Below are 17,413 nucleotides of genomic sequence, written 5' to 3'. Positions count from 1 at the left end.
TATTTATATTTGTTAATTGTAGATGATGAAATGGATGATGGTTGCCTTCTTGTGCCATTAACTAATCCAGATATTATGGAATCAAGTAAATCCACTGACACCATCGTTGTGTAATGAATTTAGCTTGAAGTAATTACTTGCTATTCTTGTTCTATTTGGTAATGTAATTATGTCTAAAATGCTTAAGACATTGAGCAACTGTTGAAGTATTTCTCAGAATCCAATGAGTTCTTGGTTTACATTACTGAAACGTAGTGAGTTGTGTTAATTTTCGTCGTAATCTATCAGAATGAGATGAGTTTTTGGGAGTTACTAGTTTTGCATTTTGGCTGGAATTGTGGTTTTACTTGTTTGATAGGTATTGGAGTGCTTTTGGGCTGTTTTCTTTGTATAATATTCAACAAACCATTGGTGGATAATTATGAGTTTTATTTTTTGGCACCTTATTACATGGTATTGAAAATCGGATCAGATCAGTTAATTTGACCAGTGGAACCGTCAATCATCAACCAAATCTATTGGAGCATGTATAAAACTAGATTTGACTTGGTCAGTATAAAAAACTTGCGGGTATACTTGGGTTCACTTGCATTCAAGGTAAAGTAGAGATCCATTATTGACTACCGAGTAATACTATAGGTATAAACAAATTGTATAAATATATTCAGATAATCTGATAAGATAATTTTGTAGTTAGTAAAATTTATTTATACCTATAGTTTTATTCTTTATTAACCATATAAAACTATCCATTTTAGACCCATATAACTTCTTGGTTTGCCCGGTTTGCCGAGTATAACGTATAGCTATATGAACCCATTACTTCTGCAGTAATAACTTTTCCTCCCATCATCACATCACTTAATTAACCATCCACCTCTATCAAACTTTGATTGCATATAAAGTGGTTCAATCACAAACCCTGAAGTAAAACTACCTAAATTTTGCAATACCACAACTTATATATACAGCCTCATCGCCAGTGCTCTCTAAATTCCCCATATTATTGTCTAGTTCCCTGACATTTTAAAGACGACTCGTTCCTAACGTGCAACAAATCTTGTGCCAGCAAGATTCAACTCCATGTCATACATGGCTTTTCATTTCATGCAGCGAAATTGCATACTGTGAATCACAAAAAATCATAACATATACATGTTCAAGAAACAATAAACCCTCTGAAACAGCAATCCTATTTTAATACTTCAAGAAAAAAAGGCTCATAATCTGTTCAACTACCTATAATATCATTTTACCAGAGAAATTCTAAAATATTGCATGGGAAAACTGAAGAAAAAATAAAAGAAATTTAATGGGTTCATGTATAAACCATCTTTACGCTATTCAGCATGAGCATGATGGAGAATGGAATTCAGATTGTAGATCTTAGAGTTACCATTAATCAAGTACTAGTGCTGGCTCCAGAAGAACCAAGCAACGCATGCTTCTGTAACCAGTACCGGTCTAATCTTTGCCTTGCATATCCAATATAGTCAAAGTCAATTTTGTTCACGTGTGCCTGAAAAGGTACAAATTACACCAAAAATAATAAGGGCACTGAAGAAAATTCAAATGAAGAAACTGAGGTTGCGTAAATTACCGATATAATTCCCCATAAACCCCAGACCAAATGGCTTGCAAGAGTATACTTCTCAACATCTTGAAGTAGCTGCTCCACTTCCCACTTATTGGGTTGATTACCTGTGTCAACATAAAATGAGTTTTGAGATTGGAAAATTTCAAACCACTTTGTACATCAATTTGCAGATTCATCCAAATTTATATATATAGACCCACAGTAAACTAACTATAAACTGCCTTGACCCTTTAATTACTCCACCAAGAAGATAACACGTTAAAGTCCAACCTAGTTGCCTTATGGTATTGATTTGTATTGATCAAGATTTATATTTATGGGTACCAATAAAAGTGCAGCTTAACTACACTTTTGATGAAGATTGAGTGGCAACTGTAGCAAGTGAGATAGGATTATTTTTCTACTATTGAACATTTGAAGTCCCATCACAAGTAAATGAATAACATCTAGGATTCTTACTATCACTGAGCAAAAAGGAATCTATTTCTATCACTTTCACACAATATTAATACTAAATGCTTCATGAAAGGGAGTATGAGATAGATACCCGTGGAACTCAGATAAGCATGCAAAAACCTTTGACGCTCCTCCAAACCTGTTGTGAAATGAGGATCAAGAGGTGTTATTGATTAAAAAAAAAAATGAAAATGAAACGAATGAATGAAATAGATGTTAAGGTCACCCACCAGGGTATTTACTGTAGTCCATGAGATGAGGTTTTTCTGTATGATAATCAGCAGCCATCTCGCAGAAGTGGTTTGCTATATCATATGCAACCGGGTTGTAACTTGCATACTCATAGTCCTATCATAGAATATAATATAAATAATAATGATGGAATTTGAACCCCTTAAATCCAATCAAATGTAAAGCATTCTAAAGAAGGAAATCTAGCAAATAATCAATTGCATATTCAAAATTACAGGTTGCAGTTCATGTAAAATGTTTAAAATGTTCATTTTATTCTGTACCATATATTAATCTACTTGCAGATCAATTAAACGGCAAGTCAACTCAAATCCGAGTGTATGTGATCTAAAGGTGAAAATTAAAGTAATTCTACCTTCAAATGTACATCATTCCTTAGAAAAAATTAATGTGCTTTGACATACTATTTTTCCAAGTATTTCTTTAGGATATAATATAGATTAAGAGGAATTCTCCAGCAATGTTGAGGAGGAAGATGTGCAGCTGTACTTCAGGAGCCAAAATGCAACATCATGGTTTGAAATCAATGCATCTATAGCAATGTTGAAAAGATTGAACCAGCTAAAATGATTCTACATTAAGATGTTTCTTTATGACCCAAACTATGAATAATTCTTCTGTGGAACTATGCATCTAACACATGTTTTCTTCTTCTTCTTCTTTTTTTTTTTCCACATGGTCCGTCAATCCATTTATGTTTTGAAAATTAATTCATTTTCTATTATAATTAATAATTTCTTTTTTTGTTTGACTATATCTTAGTCACTCATGATAGAGGGTTGGTTCTTGACAATATTATTACTGTTTGCATTTCTTGTTCTATACTATGTGCATAAATTATAATTAGGAATAGTTGAATTCACCGTTTATTTAATTTATAGTTGGTGGTAACTTACAATCAGAATCATATTATTACTTTCCTTTTGGATTAATTGCTATATTGTTATAAGTAAGTTACTCTAGTCTTCATGATTTTGTCATATCGAAAATTAGTAATAGCCTAATGCATCATATCCATCCCTGATTTTGTCACTGACTAAATATATTTTGTTAAAATTCACAGAACAATGGAATAATCCAGTGTATTCTAGATACACTACGGAGCCTACAAAAGACAGTACCTCTCATCAAATCTCTGCATATGATTATATAAATCATTTTTAAGCACCTTTTTTTTTTTTGGCTCGTGCAAAATAAGGAACTGCAAGTTGCATAAAAGTTTTCAATGATTCCATCCACGTATAAGAAAATCAGAATATTATTAAATATATCATATAATATTCCCATTATGTAAAACGCAAAAGAAGATGCAATTTTAGTAAAGAAAGTTGCAAAAGAAAAATGATAGGAACAATAAAAGATGGAAAAAGCTATGAATGGAATCATAATATAGTGCACAAATTAGAAATAAAAAGGAAAATATTAACAGATTTAAAAATCAATAGTTCAAATATCTAACTGTAGTTGGTTCAGAAATTCCAAAACATGGCTTCAACATTAAATTATCATAAAAAATCATGCATTATATTCATTAACAGCAAGAGAAACTTACGATTAAGGTTATTGACTGGGTCTCCTCATCAAACATTATATTACCATATTGTAAATCATTGTGGCAAAAACCTAAACGCTGTTGCTTCTGATAGAGTGCCTTTTCCAATTCAGAGATTTCCTCATCAATGGCATACAAGTGAAATGCCTTAGCTTCCTCTGGAGAGGCCAAACCCTTAGCCGCTTTCAGCCAATTTCTGAAAAATTGAGAAAAAAATATTTCACATTTTTGAAGGCAATATCTGTAATCTCCTCTTGATTGTAATGCTGACAACTTTTTCTCTTTTTAAACAAGTAAAGGGAGAGGAGAGAAAGGAACCATACCGCAACCTATCCCAGAGCCTGACGTTCTTTGGACCAGGCATATCAAGTTCATTGAACTCTTTCAATTTTGCAGCTGCAAGGCCAGATATTTTTGGATCACGCAGATCAGCTGCAGAGAGTGTCTGAAATCCAGATACATTAGCGTGATGTTTTGATTCAGTGACAAAAACTGGACCTACACTAAATTTTCCTCTCTTCTCTTTTCCCATAACAATAGGTAATCTTTATCATAATTCTTCACTTCACTAAGTTGAAATTCCCATAACACAAACAACAAACAACCATGTTTTTCTTTTTAAAAAGATAGCAGTAGTCTAGCATATAGTAAAGACTGAACAAAACTGATGCGCTCACAATTGATTTGTGTTACCTACTCTTGAAGTGCAGTTTCAGGAATAAGAACAACTGCAACAGTAAAAATAAAAATACCAGAGAAGAGCATCATATCACTCCAAATTCATGTAAGCAAGGGTCAATAAATGAAAAAGAAATCAACTTCCATCTAGTTATGTGAAAAAGTATTCCAACCAGATAGTGGGAAAGAGAGAGTTTAGCACCAGAAAAAAAAAAATTATCAACATATGCAAAAAACTTAACTCTACTTATCTGGTCCAACTGCACTTATAAACTAGAAACTAATCTACAATGATGAAACTATCAACGTCAATCTTGTTATAGGACAAATCAAGCATTTTAACCAAATATTGATATCATAATGAAAACTTAACATCACAATACCCGTGCATTGATGAAATCTTCAACTCGGCCATATGGGAACCTAGCCAACAACCGAGGTCCCTGCCCATGCTTTGACATAAACTCAAATGTCCTAATCTCATCTTTCCTGTCAAAGAAAACCTCCACACCCTCCCCATAGAGCCTAAGAAGAACCTTGCGAGAGACATTCTCTGTTTTTGTTGGCCACTTTATTTGAAAGACCTCATTGGTCATTGCGCCCTTAAGAGGGATAACTTGCAACATGTTTACATCAAGCACATCTTCCCACTTAGATGCCAATGATTTTAGAGTCTCCTTTACTTCTACAGGTAGACAACCTTCTTTGTTCTGTACAACATTTTCTACAACACCCATAATAGAAAATGCCCCACCAATTTTCCACAACTGCAGAAGAAAAATAAGACTAAAAACACTAAAATCATTCACATGTTCCCCATGAATCATTCAATAATAGTTAAAGACTAAGAAATTACCAGCAAACTTAATCAAGACCATGCAACTTCCAATTTAAATTACATCTTAAAGCAATTTAAAGATCGTGTTGAAAATGAAATATTTTACAGTTCTATCAAAAAGAAATATTTTACACAAGTTTTCTATCAATCAAACAAAAGAAAATTATTTAAAGCGAACAACTGACATATAAATTAGACTAACCTAACGTGTTAAGGACTAAATTTGCATTAAAACTGACAAGTACGTTCTCATTTTCTCAGCATTTCCTCTGATTTTTATATCAAATCGAAAAATTTCACAAAAGTATCCAATCAAACTAACAGAAGAAAATTCTCAGACCAAACAAATGCCTTGAAGACTAAATTTGCATCAAAATCCACAGACATTGGCATTTTCATCAAAATTTTCTATCAAAATATAAAATTCCACACAGTTTTGAATTTTCTCGTAAACCAGACCGAAACAAATTTTTTAATTCACTAGCCATGCAAATATATTTTATCTTTTAACAAATTTTAAGAATTAAATCGGCGTGAAATTTCACAAATAAATTCTCATTTTCTAGGCATATTTATTGCTTAATCCTTTCAAAAAAATTTTAAAAAAAATCTACACATATTCTCATCAATCAAAGAGAAGCAAATCCTTCAACTACAACAAAAGGAAAACGCACCGTATCGATGATTCGTCTCAAAGATTTAAAAGATTTGATTTCAGATTGTCCACAACTAGCACGAAGAAGAAGAGACTATTTAGCATCAGCTTGCTGACATCGTTTTTAAAGAGGCAAATTACAGAGTTTTGTCCAAACAAACGAAGCTTTACTAAAAGCAGGGGTTTTGAAATATTCCCATACCACAAGGGGTTTTTTAACAAAACATCGGGGGGTTACAAGTAATTATCCAAATAGACGAAGCACAATACAAAACCCAAATTTCACGCTTTGGAAATTCCTTGTATTTCCGTGGCTCTCCAACGCCTCTGACAATCAGCCGGAATTTTCTGGTCATCACTACCGAAAAATCTTGGTATCATTGTCGCACTTCGGTTCCATAGTGAAGCCGACGAACCATTCACGTCATTTGCCGTTCTCCGACGCGCCACCGTCCTGAGGTTTGACTTTCAATCCATCTGAGCTTTACCTTTCATTAATCTTCTTCTATTTAATATGTTATTTGTCGTGGTTAGGGTTTTATGAAGTTAGAAGCTGCTGTGTTTTGCTTAAGTGTGAAATTGAGTTGATTGAATGTGAGTTTGAGGGAGAAAGGAGAGCTTCTCCGCTTTTGAATTTTGAGTGGAGGCTGTTCTCCGTTTGCATTTAATTTCTTTTATTTTCTCAGAGTTATCGTCTTTCTGTAATTTAAAGAATGACTAGTAGCAAGGTTGTGGGTGGCAGGGTTTAAGAATAACAAATCAGTTTGAATGGGCAAACTAGTAATTAAAAAGTGGTTTGGGAGAAATTCTACTGCTGTGCTTCATTATCGCAATGGTTAGTTGTTTTTTTGGAGCCACAATGAGTTTTAATTTGAAAAAGAAACTGAATGTTGGAAAATTTCTGTATATTGAATTGCTTCAATACAAATAGAAAGCATGTATGGTCCTGGCTTATTCCATTGTGCTGCATTTGTTTTCTCTCAATACACTAGTCATGATTTTGAAAACTTCACAGGGAACAATTTTCCTTGGCCTCTAAAGAGCTGAGTAAAATGTCTTTGAGTCTAAATGTTACAACACTAGCCTGAATTGAAGTGACGCATTCTCTCATGCTTTTGTAGAAGCTCTTTTGTAACTTGGTAAAATTCTTGTTCCAAGTTACCCAAGCCGAGATAATTTAAGATTCTTGCTTCTAACACACATCTCTGAAGACCCAAGATGCTAGAGTTGTCTCCTGCTTGTTTAACTATACAAGCTTTTTTTTTTTTTCGGGAGTTGCTTTATCTTTTTATTATTTGGATTCAACTGAAAGTTCACTGCACTTTTATTATTATGTTTTCTTAGTGACCAAGCCTAGCTTCATCTGGTGGTTCTTGGTTAAATATCTTGTTATTCAGATATTACAGCTGCTATTATTGATTAAACTCTTTGAAAGAAATTTCTGTAATTCCTTTTATAGTATTTATTTGGACAAATTAGGGATACAAATATATGCTTGTATATATTCATTTATATATTATGTTTATTTATTTATTATCTACTTATGTAACTCAATGGTGTGCTTAAACAGTGTAATTGGAAGATGCCCAGGAAGAGGGAAAATGATGCTAGCGGGATTGAAGATGGGTATTCAAAGAAGCTAAAAGTGGCAGAAGATCAGTCATCGCCATCCCCTTCTCGCCTTGGTTTTGAGAACCCACTATTACCCTTAGCTAACACATATGATGATGATGAGGAGGATGAGGAAGAAAATGGGAGAAGGGTACTTAATGCTGATGGTGGAGGATACAGTAGAGCCAAGGATGAACGAAATGGTAATGGAGCTCAAGAAGATGGGGATGATGAGGATGAGGATGACTATGGTGATCAGGGGATTGGTCAAGGGAAACGAAACAGAGTTGTTGAATTGCGGAGGGACTGCCCATATCTTGATACTGTTAATCGTCAGGTACTTTACTCATGTTAAGTACTATAGAAAATATGTGATGTGGGAAGGATTATGAGATATGTTTTTGAAGGAAAATTTTGTTAGAAGATAGGAGAATGGACTGAATTGGGATAGGTTGCTTCTTGTTCCCTATTTTGTTTATATACAACAAAATTTACAAACATAGGAACCAATCCTATGATATTAGGAATAGAATTATTAATCATTACGGTTAATAATTCTGATTTCCTTAGTTATGGTCTATGATTTTACAAGAGATATCTATCTCTAATTCTCTGCCAAGGATCATGCCAGCAGTTTCATATGCTTGTCTTGCTGACTTATTTGAGAAGAAATGTCTTCTGTTGGCAAGTATATATGTGGATAACTTGTGTAAACATTTTGTCATCATTTGGATAGAAGATGCTTGTTTTATTCTTTGAAAAGCTTTTTAATATATTTGTTATGTTTGGCAGGTTTTGGATTTTGATTTTGAGAAGTTTTGCTCTGTTTCACTGTCAAACTTGAATGTGTATGCTTGTTTGGTTTGTGGGAAGTATTACCAAGGAAGAGGACAGAAGTCCCATGCATATACTCATAGTTTGGAAGCAGGCCACCATGTCTATATCAACCTTCGAACAGAGAAAGTTTATTGTCTTCCTGATGGATATGAAATTAATGACCCATCATTGGATGATATCCGTCATGTGCTAAACCCAAGGTATTGCCTCTGTCAGCCTATTTGTGCCTCCCATCTCTCATCACATCCACCCTATATCACCCAACCTTTTCTCTTCTTGTCATGTCTTACACATTTATATACAGGTGTATGTGCTTATGTGAAACCGAGCTACCCTAACCAGATCAATCTGCTTTTCATCTTTTCTGCATAACTCTTTGGCATAGTTTGTTGTCATATTAGTCATCATTACTTCTTTGTTGCTATAATATTATTCTCTCATTATATTTGGATATGCTTAAGTACTTCCGTGTTAGTTTTCTTGTAATGTGCATTCAGGTTTACCGAGGAACAAGTAGAACAGCTCGACAAAAATAAGCAGTGGTCTAGGGCATTGGATGGTTCAGACTACCTGCCAGGAATGGTACTTATAGTTCTTCTCACTTACAGATTTATTATTCTTTGTTAATACCTGTAGACCATTGTTATAATACCACTTAGACATGACATGAGACATTAGATTTGGCATTGTATCTGATGCTGATCTTGTTCTTTGTATTTTGTCAAATCTTTAGGTGGGTTTGAATAACATTAAGGAGACTGATTTTGTGAATGTCACAATTCAGTCCCTAATGAGAGTTACTCCATTGAGAAATTTCTTTCTTATGCCTGAAAACTATCAACACTGTAAATCTCCACTTGTCCATCGATTTGGAGAACTCACAAGAAAGATTTGGCATGCTCGAAACTTTAAAGGACAGGTATTGTCCTATATGCTACTTTTATGAAGTTATTGGTCTTGAAAGTAGAAATCTGGAAAGTTCAATTTATATGTTCTGAATTTCTTGCATCTGCAGGTGAGCCCACATGAATTTCTGCAAGCAGTTATGAAAGCCAGTAAAAAGCGTTTTCGTATAGGCGCACAGTCCAATCCTGTTGAATTCATGTCATGGCTTCTTAACACACTGCATGCAGATCTTAGAACATCAAAGAAAAATACCAGTATCATCTATGACTGCTTTCAGGTTTTCTTTCTACCAACCTGATGTCCATTGTTCATAAAAATGTTGCTTCTTTCTATCATTTACCTAACCTTCTCTTATCTTCATACAATGCCTGATAGGGGGAATTGGAGGTTATCAAGGAGATTCCTGGTAGTGCAATCACCGAGAAGAAAGAAAATGGTGATGACCATAGTACTTCTCAAATAACTGATGGTGGAAGTGAACATAGTACTATTGTGACAGAAACTTCTAGAATGCCATTCCTGATGCTTGGCTTGGATTTGCCACCACCGCCTCTTTTCAAAGATGTGATGGAAAAAAATATCATTCCTCAGGTAGTTAATGTGCTTCAACATAAGTTTTTAAACTAATAAAATTTAATAAGAAGTGCCTTTTCTGATGTGTGGATTTTGAGTTATGAAATAGGATTTTAGTTAGAACAACTACTGGTATCTGATTGAAACTGAGCTGAAAGTATGCTAATAAGTTTTTCATTCTTCAACCTGAAGCAAATGGAACCTAATTGAGGCAAAGCATGACAAATGTGAGAGGGTATTGATCAATATAACCAGATATAACGTATTTATTTTTCATAATAACACAAACTCTTATGAGTGCTGTATGAAGATAATTTACTTTATTAATGGAATTCGTCTTCCAAACTTTTGCACTAGATAGATGGAAGGAGAAAATAAAACAAAATAACAGGAGTTGAACTTGAATTTTACAGGGTGTAATTGCTGGTGTAAGGGGTGTAAAAGAGTTTGGTTAATTGTGTTTGTTGTTGATATGAAGCTGCCAGAAGTTTGTCATTTGCTGAGCCTATATAGTTTGAATATTAATAACTCTTTTCGATTATTTCCTATGTTGGTAAGTTGCAATTCAAGAAGAACGCACAAGTAACTCAATTATTGCTTTATGTCTACTAAGAGAAGCTCAAAACTTAGGCTTTTCCAATACATGTCCTCATGCTAGTTTTAAAATTTTCCTTTTACCATTTCTTTATGATAAAACCTCTTTCTTTTTATTTCTTTTTGGTAATTGCTATTTGAAAACTATAAGTAATTACAGAATTAGCAGTTTGTTCTTAAAAAAATATTTTTTATAAGATGTATTTCGATAAACTCTATTCGTATAAGTTTTAGTCGAAGTAGTGTACCTAATGGACCCTTCTTCTGCAATACCTTGTAAATTTATAATTTGACATGTTATTTTTGGTTTTAGGATCTCAAAGTTTTCCTGGATTAATCTATTTGTGAGTTGAGTATCAAGGTTATTTGCATATAATGTGCATGCCATTTCATATTTGGCATGTACTTTGGTTGATTGGAGACTGCTTTTTGGGCAATTCCCTCTTTTTTTTTTTTTTTTTTTTTTTGTATTTTCCCTTATTGAGCACAATAGTGATACTCAAGACCAATTTGGATTTTGTGTATGCTGTGAGTGTTATATTGATCCCTTTTTTATGTTTATCAGTATTATTTCTTTAGCCTGAATTGAATAGATTGGTTAATGGTAAGATAAATTCTGTTGAGTATAGAAATAGGAAAATTTTGTGAAAGAATCAATCATGGAAAATGAATAGTTTCTGAAGTGTTAATTTGTATTTTTTGCTATCTTTTATCAAGGTTAATCTATGGTTTTGTTTCAGGTTCCATTATTTAATATATTGAAGAAGTTTGATGGGGAAATGGTGACTGAGGTTGTTCGTCCTCGGGTGGCAAGGATGAGATATCGTGTCACGAGATTACCACAATATTTGATCCTTCACATGCGGCGCTTCACAAAGAATAACTTTTTTGTGGAAAAGAATCCTACTTTGGGTAAGTTCTTAGACTCTTGGAAGTTTTTGGGTTTTGTATGTATAATGAATCGTTGAGGACTCTTGTGTCAATTGCTAACTGATCTTAGTGTTCCAGTCAACTTTCCTGTGAAAAATTTGGAATTGAAGGACTACATTCCTTTGCCAACACCGAAAGAGAATGAGAAATTGCGTTCCAAGTATGATTTGATTGCCAATATTGTTCATGATGGTAAACCTGAGGAGGGATTCTACAGGGTTTTTGTGCAGCGGAAGTCAGAAGAATTATGGTAATATTCTTTTTATACATAATCTGTACACATGTGAATGAAAATGCTGCAATCATTTGAACTTGGACATTGGATATTCATGTTTTCAGGTACGAGATGCAGGACCTGCATGTTTCAGAAACTCTTCCTCAAATGGTTGCACTCTCTGAGGCTTATATGCAGATATATGAGCAGCAGCGATAGAAAAGAATTGAGCCTCCAATGGTGAATGTTAAATTTGACTGCTTCAAGTTGCTATTTAGACGAGTTCAAATTTGTGTATTTGAGGAAGTATAAAAAGACTGAAAAAGGTGTCGACTCTTTTGGGCTAGCAGATATGTCATTGTAGAAGCAGTGCCCTTAGTTTAGGCTTAGAAAAATGTTGAGATCTTGTAGAAATCATTTAACACTTTAGTTTTAATGCACTGGAAATCATTTGCTGCTTCAATTTTCATCGGCTTTATAACAATTTTGCGAATTCATTTCTTTTAATATGTAAATTTTTTCCAAGTGCAGGATGATACATCAGAAAGGATTAGGAATCAAATGAGATATTCATGTAACTGTACTTCCTTACAGCTTTCTATCATTACCACTAATGTTTAACGTACGTATTTATTTTTGTTGTGTTGGATTGAAATTCAAATCAATTTTTGCATAAATAGGAACTCATAAATATCCTGGAATCTGCTTATGTGCTCACTTTTTCAGCATTTGATTGCGTTGTACCGAGTGTGGTCTTAATCCCATATGGAGTAAAGCCTGTGATCATGGAATGGTGTTTCTTCATTGGAGGCATGTATTGCTTTCCTGAAATTGATTTGCCATTTAGGTAAGGAATGGAGATGCTCTACTTAGACATACCAGATAATTGTGATTACATTAGTTCGAAATTAGAATTCTAGTGTAATAGGATCCGTTGATTTTGAGTACTTTCTGGGGATGTCAATCGGACATGGCCTAGATAAAAATTAACATCATATTCATCTGCGCTTCTTATGTGGTTCTCTAATTCATGCCTACTTCCCGGATTAGGGTGTGGTGGGGGCAGAGAAGCCGTATTTTTGAAGGGGCGGAGCTGCACCGTGCCCCGTGGTCCTAAAAGGTGTGACAGTAAGAAAGCAATTTAATGGAGATGGCAGGAGAGTTGGGCCAGCTTGTAGCCCAGTCCAGGCCCCCTTTTTTGGCTCAGGCCCCGGGGGTGTGACCGTTACTGTAATAGACCATGCTAGGCTTACGGGCTTTCCAAGTTTGAAAATCTTGTTTCGAATCAACTCAACATAATCTGTTATTATAATGACAATGAAAAATAAAAAGATAAAAAATTATATTTGCAGGTAAGGAATGGCAGGGTGTCGTTTTGCACCTACCAGTGCCAAGCCAACAAATACTGGCCAGTAGCCATTGGCCAAATTTTTTTTTCTTTCTATATGCAGCCCCTTCCCGCCTCCCACAAATCATAAGCTTTCACGCTTAATCTCCCTTTCTCCCAACGGTTTCATTTATGAATCTCTTATTCTCAAACTCTCTAAGTCTCAATCAATTTTTAATTCAATATAACAATTTAGTTTCGATTTGTTTTACAGTTTTATTAATTATTATTTTTCATTCAATAAAAAATTACAAATAGATCCAAACTCAAATAAGTCTAATCTATTTGAATATTTTGAAAGTGACAGAACTTGATATATTGTTAACAATGCATCTGGAGCGTCAACAATTAAAAGTGTGACACCTTTGATAAAAAAAAAAATAATAGAAATCAATGGTATTTGATCACTTCGATCAAATTGAAAAAATGATTGAAAATAAATTACTCTGATAAGTAGTGTGCAAACACTGTAGTTTTTGTTTGACATGTTCCAGTTCGGGTGGCATTGATTATCTTTGTCATCATATTTTTGAATACTGTAAACAAATTTCATATCACTTGCGAAGGCAACAACAAATTATCTTCATCAGATCACAATTAATTGGCGACTCCAGTTTAGCAAGATTTTCGAGCAGTTTGAGGGCATTAAAGAAATGATGAATTTAACCTATAATCAACAAAAGATGCGTAACTATATAGCTAGTTATGTTGTTGCTTTTGACCAACTTTTTATATATGTTGAAGATGAAATTTTTAGAATGGAGGATATAAAACAATGTTCAATTAACATTAGAAGAATTCCTAAGGATGGCCCTAGAAATTATGAACTCATGAAATTAAAAATTATGAGAGAACTAAGTGATTTTAATGTTATTATTTCAAATAATTTTGATTTATGGACTGCCTCTAATCAAGACATAGCATACCTTTGCGCAATAGCTCATTACATTAATTTTAATTAGCAGTTGTGTAAAAAAGTTATTTCACTTAAGACATTAAAATATCCTCATTTTGATATTACTACTTATCAGATATTATTACTTATCAAGTATTATCGAATATTTTTTATGAATATAAATTTAATAACTCTATTTTTACAATTACATTAAATAACACTAAAAATAATAATAAAGTAGTTAAACTAATGTTGTATCATTTAAGTTTATCATTTACGAGAATATTATTTCATATTACATATACATGTTATATCATAAATTTAGTAGCCAAAGATGGTTTGAACTTAGCAAAAGATCAAATAAGAAAAATTATATATGTCATCGATTACATTTGGTCATCTTATTATCCATACAAGCATATCATTAGATGTGTGAACAAATGGGGTTAAAACGAAAAAAAATTAAAAGATGGTGTTAGAACTAGGTGGAATTCGTTATATTTCATGTTTAAAGCATGCCAAAGGTATGAATTAGCGACAATACGATTTTTCAATACACAACCAAAAGAGTCTAAGAACACAATGTTTTTAACTGAATATAATTGAGGCATTGTCAATGCTCTAATGAACATGTTGGAGTACCTGAAAACAACCATTGATCAATGCTCAAATGTGTATTAACTCATCATATGTTTAATTTATATTCTATGATAGAAATTAGTGACATTTTTAAAGAATATGGGTATTATGGTATTTTTCAAGATATGTTAAGAAAAATAGAGGAAAATTTTTTTAAATATTGGAAAGAAACACTTTTACTTTTTTTGTTCTTTAGATCTTAGGGCCAAATTATTAGGTGTACAAAATTTTTTGGATATTATAAGTAAAAATTTGTTAGAATATGACACTTACATAATAGAAGATAATCAAGAATTTTTAGCTGAAAAATATAATATTTATAAAAATAAATACGAAATGATGTCACATACTCCCGAATTAGAGGTAAGTTCAGATGATTCATCTAAATACAAGTTGTATATATGGTCTATCTTACACAAAGATAAACAATAAGTAGGTTAAAGTTCAAATTATAATAAATTTTATATTTATATTAATATTAATCATCTTTTAGAAATTATGAATTGAAAAGGTGACATAATTGTTATTTAGCGTAGTGGAAAACACATCAAGTCAGTTATCATGTGTTTTCTGTCATGACATACTATCTACTCACATCTTCGATGCCTACTGTAACATTGAAATTCATTTTTAATATAAGTGGATACTTGTTGGACCACAAACAATCCAATTTACACCATAACATGGTCTAAACAATCACGTGTATGAAAAATTTGGCGATGATTGAATTCAAATTACAAAATCGGGTAGCAGAGGATATATTATCGAATATTTTTTATGAATATAAATTTAATAACTCTATTTTTACAATTACATTAAATAACACTAAAAATAATAATAAAGTAGTTAAACTAATGTTGTATCATTTAAGTTTATCATTTACGAGAATATTATTTCATATTACATATACATGTTATATCATAAATTTAATAACCAAACATGGTTCGCGCTTAGCAAAAAATCAAATAAAAAGAATTATACATGTCATCGGTTACATTTGGTCATCTTATTACGCATATAAGTATATCATTAGATGTGTAAACAAATGGGGTTAAAATGAAAAAAATTAAAAGATACTACTAGAACTAGATGGAATTCAACATATTTTATGTTGAAAGCACGTGAAAGGTATGAATTAACTATAACACAATTTTTTAATACACAACCAAAAGAGTCTAAGAACACAATGTTTTTGACTAAATATAATTGGGGCATTGCCAATGCTTTGATGAACATGTTAGAGTACTTAAAAAGGAATCATCGATCAATGCTCAACTGTGTATTAACCCATCATATGTTTAATTTGTATTCTATGATAGAAATTAATGATATTTTTAAAGAATACAGGTATCATAGTATTTTTCAAGATATGTCAAGAAAAATTGAGAAAAAATTTAAAAAATATTGGAAAGAAACACTTTTACTTTTTGTTGCAATTACAGTTTTAGATCTTAGGACCAAATTATTAGATGTACAAAATTATTTAGATGTTATAAGTAAAAATCTGTTTGAACGTGACACTTATAGAATAGAAGATAATCAAGAATTTTTATCTAAAATATATAATATTTATAAAAATAAATATGAAAGGATGTCACATACTCCCAAACTAGAGGTAAATTCAAGTGGTTTATCTAAACATAAATCGCATATATGGTCTATCTTACACAAAGATAAGCAATAGGTAAGTCAAAGTTCAAATTATAATGAATTTTATATTTATATTAATATTGATCATTTTTCAAAAATTATGAATTGACAAGTGATATAGTTGTTATTTAGCATGGTGAAAAACACATCAAGTCAATTATCATGTGCTTTCTGTCGTGACACACTATCTATTCACATCTTCGGTGTTTACTATAACATCGAAATTCATTTTTAATATAAGTAGATACTTGTTGGATGACAGACAATCTAATTTATACCATAACATAGTCTAGACAATCATGTGTATCAAAAATTTGGTGATGATTGAATTCAAATTACAAAATCGGGTAGCGGAGGATATATTTGAATAATTCAAAATTTTGGATGTTGAAGATGATTAATAATTATATAATTCAAACTTACACTTGTATACTCAATAAAACTATACGTACACATTTTTAATATATAATTTGGATACACAGATAATATGTTACTATATGACTGAATATTTTAAATTAAAGATAAAATAACATTCAATCACATGATAATAAATTATCTGTATACCTAAATTGTGTATAAAAAATATATACACATAATATTACTCAAATATATTATATAAATGAATTAATTTGTATTATCTTAGATTTTTTCTTATCATGTACCCACGGTTTTTTTATTTAATTAGTATACCAACTTGTTAAGAGTCAAACATGATATGGGTCGCTAAAATGTAGATCGTGTTGTGAGCCTTCTCTTTACAATAGCTTGCCTTGAACCACAAGGTCCATATTGAACATATCTTAACCCGACAAAGTCCACAAACACATCGGGCTGAGCCTTGCCCAGGGCAGCACGGCATGGTCAGCCATCTCTAACTTATGGGTGCAATAATAATACACTAACGAAACTATAATGTAAAATAAGACTCCTTTGAATTATCATGGTCAAAAGCTACTTTTGCAACACTAGCCAGCCCAACATTATCCTCCTTTACAGATTAACTTATTGTGTGACAAAACATTAAAGTAAATTTTAATTTCGTCGAACAGTCAAATTGCAAACTCCCATGCAATTGCAAACTATTTCAATTTCAGCTCCAAACTCCAAAGCTATTTAATGGTAATCCCTTCAACCCCGGCGGGCCTTAGT

At 32.5% G+C, this 17,413-nt stretch overlaps 2 protein-coding genes across 3 annotated transcripts; one reads left to right on the top strand and one right to left on the bottom strand.

Annotated features, from left to right (window-relative positions):
* Positions 1-1,063: 1,063 nt before the first annotated feature.
* Positions 1,064-6,186, bottom strand: LOC123192935 (probable choline kinase 2). 2 transcript variants are annotated; one of them, XM_044605651.1, is made up of 8 exons: positions 6,048-6,186; positions 4,919-5,302; positions 4,181-4,302; positions 3,858-4,053; positions 2,284-2,401; positions 2,145-2,192; positions 1,601-1,701; positions 1,064-1,519 (listed from the first exon to the last, which is right to left on the bottom strand). In XM_044605651.1, the coding sequence occupies exons 2-8, from the start codon at positions 5,270-5,272 to the stop codon at positions 1,403-1,405; spliced, it is 1,056 nt and encodes a 351-aa protein (XP_044461586.1). In that variant the 5' UTR covers positions 5,273-5,302; positions 6,048-6,186; the 3' UTR covers positions 1,064-1,402. The 2 variants fall into 2 exon arrangements, with proteins under 2 accessions (XP_044461586.1, XP_044461585.1); XM_044605650.1 differs by having other exon boundaries at positions 4,919-5,321; positions 6,048-6,184.
* A 144-nt stretch (positions 6,187-6,330) lies between these two features.
* On the top strand, positions 6,331-12,156 carry LOC123192934 (U4/U6.U5 tri-snRNP-associated protein 2-like). Its single transcript, XM_044605649.1, has 10 exons — positions 6,331-6,487; positions 7,599-7,976; positions 8,432-8,676; positions 8,974-9,058; positions 9,210-9,395; positions 9,492-9,659; positions 9,758-9,973; positions 11,290-11,461; positions 11,558-11,729; positions 11,819-12,156. The coding sequence occupies exons 2-10, from the start codon at positions 7,611-7,613 to the stop codon at positions 11,910-11,912; spliced, it is 1,704 nt and encodes a 567-aa protein (XP_044461584.1). The 5' UTR covers positions 6,331-6,487; positions 7,599-7,610; the 3' UTR covers positions 11,913-12,156.
* The last annotated feature ends 5,257 nt before the right edge of the window (positions 12,157-17,413 follow it).

This window comes from Mangifera indica, chromosome 12 (genome assembly GCF_011075055.1).
Source record: "Mangifera indica cultivar Alphonso chromosome 12, CATAS_Mindica_2.1, whole genome shotgun sequence".
NCBI lineage: Eukaryota > Viridiplantae > Streptophyta > Magnoliopsida > Sapindales > Anacardiaceae > Mangifera > Mangifera indica.
This window is presented reverse-complemented; position numbering and strand designations above follow the sequence as displayed.

Coding starts and splice junctions, on each gene's coding strand:
- LOC123192935 (XM_044605651.1), bottom strand. CDS start 5,272: ATGGGTGTTGTAGAAAATGTTGTACAGAACAAAGAAGGTTGTCTACCT. Junction 1,702..2,144: donor TGCTTATCTGAGTTCCACGG/GTATCTATCTCA, acceptor ATGTTGACACAG/GTAATCAACCCAATAAGTGG. Junction 1,520..1,600: donor GTTTATGGGGAATTATATCG/GTAATTTACGCA, acceptor GTACCTTTTCAG/GCACACGTGAACAAAATTGA.
- LOC123192934 (XM_044605649.1), top strand. CDS start 7,611: ATGCCCAGGAAGAGGGAAAATGATGCTAGCGGGATTGAAGATGGGTAT. Junction 9,660..9,757: donor TCATCTATGACTGCTTTCAG/GTTTTCTTTCTA, acceptor AATGCCTGATAG/GGGGAATTGGAGGTTATCAA. Junction 9,974..11,289: donor AAAAAAATATCATTCCTCAG/GTAGTTAATGTG, acceptor GTTTTGTTTCAG/GTTCCATTATTTAATATATT.